General features: G+C 26.9%; 1 protein-coding gene across 6 annotated transcripts in view; it reads left to right on the top strand.

The window, feature by feature from the left end:
- The first annotated feature begins 495 nt into the window (after window positions 1–495).
- The window catches only part of LOC100162729 (patatin-like phospholipase domain-containing protein 2), an 11,024-nt gene continuing 8,513 nt past the window's right edge, over window positions 496–3,006 (top strand). For 2 of the 6 annotated variants that reach the window (XM_029491766.1, XM_029491765.1), the window contains exon 1: window positions 797–1,045. In XM_029491766.1, the coding sequence (XP_029347626.1) occupies window positions 886–1,045 (160 nt within the window). In that variant the 5' untranslated portion in view covers window positions 797–885. Of the gene's footprint in view, window positions 773–796; window positions 1,046–3,006 lie in introns of those variants that run through there. The other 4 variants (XM_016807267.2, XM_016807266.2, XM_016807273.2 and 1 more) reach the window with 4 other exon arrangements.

Below are 3,006 nucleotides of genomic sequence, written 5' to 3'. Positions count from 1 at the left end.
TATAAGCATTTAAAGTTCTAATTTTGACAAAATACGTAAAAATCATGAAAATGTGCAAATTATTATGAGTTAAAAATTCATACATTTTTCTTTTTAAATCTAACGTTAGAAAATTGTATACAAGATTCATCATTAGTTTGTCTACCTTTACTTAAAAAAAATGTCAACCAGAAAGTCAAATTAAATTTTTATGAGCGTTAGATGAATAATATAATATATGACAAGGGTTCCTAAGTCCAAACTATTACAAATTGTAACATGTAATATAATGATATTATAATCATATATATTAGGTAATATTATATTAACACACACACACACACACACTAGTCGTTAAGTTAAAGTACCTATTAAATGTTATATTTATTTATTAAAAAACAGGCCAAAGTATGCCATAAATATACTAAATTAAATCAATTTAAACGAGTACCTAATTATTATTGCGACAACAATGCACCGTTCATTAATAATTAATATTATATCAATTATCAACAGAAAATTAAAGCGATTATTAATATTTTCTATTAGGAAGGGGTATAAATGTATGCGATATTATTGTTGTTATCTATATGATATTATGATCTATGAGATCTTCGAAAATAACTGGAAAATCTCCTTCATTAAGTGTTGATCACTATAATCAGTAATAGTTTATTGTGACCGAGAGATAGGTATTCGTAGTTCGTAAATGAACAGAATTTTTAAAGTATATTAATTCTTGATAAATTTATTGTTTTGAAATTGTCTTAATAATAGAACAATTTAAAATTAGGTTTGTACAAATTAATATAAAATAAATTCACATATCTATACTTACTTATTATTATAACTTGTGTTCTTATTGTAATCAGTATAGGTTTGTCCGCGATAATTTATTATTAAAATATGAATATATCGTTTTCTGGATGTGGATTTTTAGGCATATATCATATAGGGGTGGCATCGTGTTTAAAAACTTATGCACCATACCTTTTGGAAAACAAAATTTGTGGCTCGTCAGCAGGAGCCATTTCTGCATGCTGTCTACTTTGTGACATACCTCTAGGTAAGTTTTTGAATATTTTCATAAATTTAAGTGATATAGCCGATATAACTATATGAGTATATAAGTATAGGTACCTTATATTATATGACTGCAGGCATGAGTCAGTTGCCGTATATGATGGTATTAAGTATTAATTGACTATGAAATATAATTGTATGATAGTATGACTCACTTTTCATTTATAATTATTATTTATTACTTATTAGTAAAATTTGTTATGTCCCTCTTATCTCCTTGTCAATATTTTGTTCGGTGAAAAAACTGAAAAATCTAATACAATGGTCTTTATAAGTTGTTGTTAATGGAAATATTGGAGCGAAGTAGAGCGTAAATCCACAATATTTTTTTATGAGCGTCTAAAGTTGAAATTTTGACAAAATTCATCAGAACCACGAAAATTAGTAAATTATTTCGAGTTAGAAATTCAAAAAAAAAAAAATGGACAAGTGGATGTCGCTCTGCTGTACAGTAGGTTACAAGTGGGTCACTGTATAATGGATGGTATTAAATTTGAATTCAATGATACAATATCATTGCATAAGAAAAACGATTCTGAGCGGAGACAGTATTTCTGTCTAGGTATAACTGTATAAGACATATATTTTTATACTTATATATATATATTCAATGGTAAAATTTTATTTGTTTGGACAAAAAGTTTGAAAATTAAATACAAGGTTTCTTTTAAATTGGTACAATATCAGTTGATAAATATTAAAAATCCTTAGTCATAGTTAAAGTTCAAAAATTGACAAAATATGGAAAAATCACGAAAATTAGCAAATTATTTTGAGTTAAGAGTTCGTATAAAAACTTTTCTTTTTAAATCTAAAATTTTAAAATGGAATACAAGATTCCTTATAAGATTATCTACCTTTATCAACAAAAAAAACGTCTATAAGAAAGTCAATTAAATTTTTATGAGCGTTTCAAATTCAAATTTTTACAACATGGATATTCACTCGATTTTTCATGTAGCGATTTTCTTATTTTGTTGTAATTTAAAAATGAATTGTAGATACATGAAAATTTCACTGAATGTTTATTTTATCAATTGTTATACCTACTTGATAAAATTAAATTGTTACGACCGTTAAAGTTTAGACATTGTATATTCACCTGAAAATTAACAAATTCTCACACAACGATTTTCTTATTTTGTTGTTATTCAAAACTATTAACTCTAGGTAAGTACTTCACATTTTCATTAAATGTTTATTTTTTTCTTTTATAAACATGATAACATTTTATTTGTTAGGTCAAAAAGCTTGAAAATTAAATACAAGATTCTTTTTAAATTGTTATAATATCAGTTGATAAATATTAAAGATCCATACAGGTACAATTTTTTTTTATAAGTATTTAAACTTTAAAGTTCAAATTTTGACAAAGTTTATCAACATTTGAAAATGTATTTATTTTGTAGTTAAAAAATTATAAAATGTTCAATTTTTATAGCTAAGAATTGAAAATTTAAAACAAGGATTCTCATAGATAGCAGGGGCCAATACTACACCAGTGGCGTCATTTGGGGTGGGGCAACTGGGGCATCTGCCCCATTCTTGTATTTACATTAACCTTAAATCGGCACATTTACCACACGTCCTCCCACCCGTTAACCACTACCTATGGCACTATGCTATGAGAATCTGAGTAAAAAAATTTTGAGTCGGTAAAGCTGTTAAAAATTGCCCTAGTCTAATAAAAACTGAAATGACGCCACTGTTCTACACAAAAATTTGCAATGACGCTGGTCATCATTAAACGACTTTAATAAAAAAACTATACCTACCTATAGGCTATAGTATAGGCTATACTTTCATGTAAGACAATTTAAATTCTTATTAATCCTAATATATTATGTTGGTACTTAACTACCTTATAGGTACCTATAACCTAGGACCTACCTACGTACTAATCCATCAAGACCGCAGTAGCGCAACTAATTGTTGGGGGGGGGG

Source organism: Acyrthosiphon pisum, chromosome A3 (assembly GCF_005508785.2).
Source record: "Acyrthosiphon pisum isolate AL4f chromosome A3, pea_aphid_22Mar2018_4r6ur, whole genome shotgun sequence".
Lineage (NCBI taxonomy): Eukaryota > Metazoa > Arthropoda > Insecta > Hemiptera > Aphididae > Acyrthosiphon > Acyrthosiphon pisum.
Note: the sequence above shows the minus strand (reverse complement) of the source record. Positions and strands in the feature narration are given on the sequence as shown.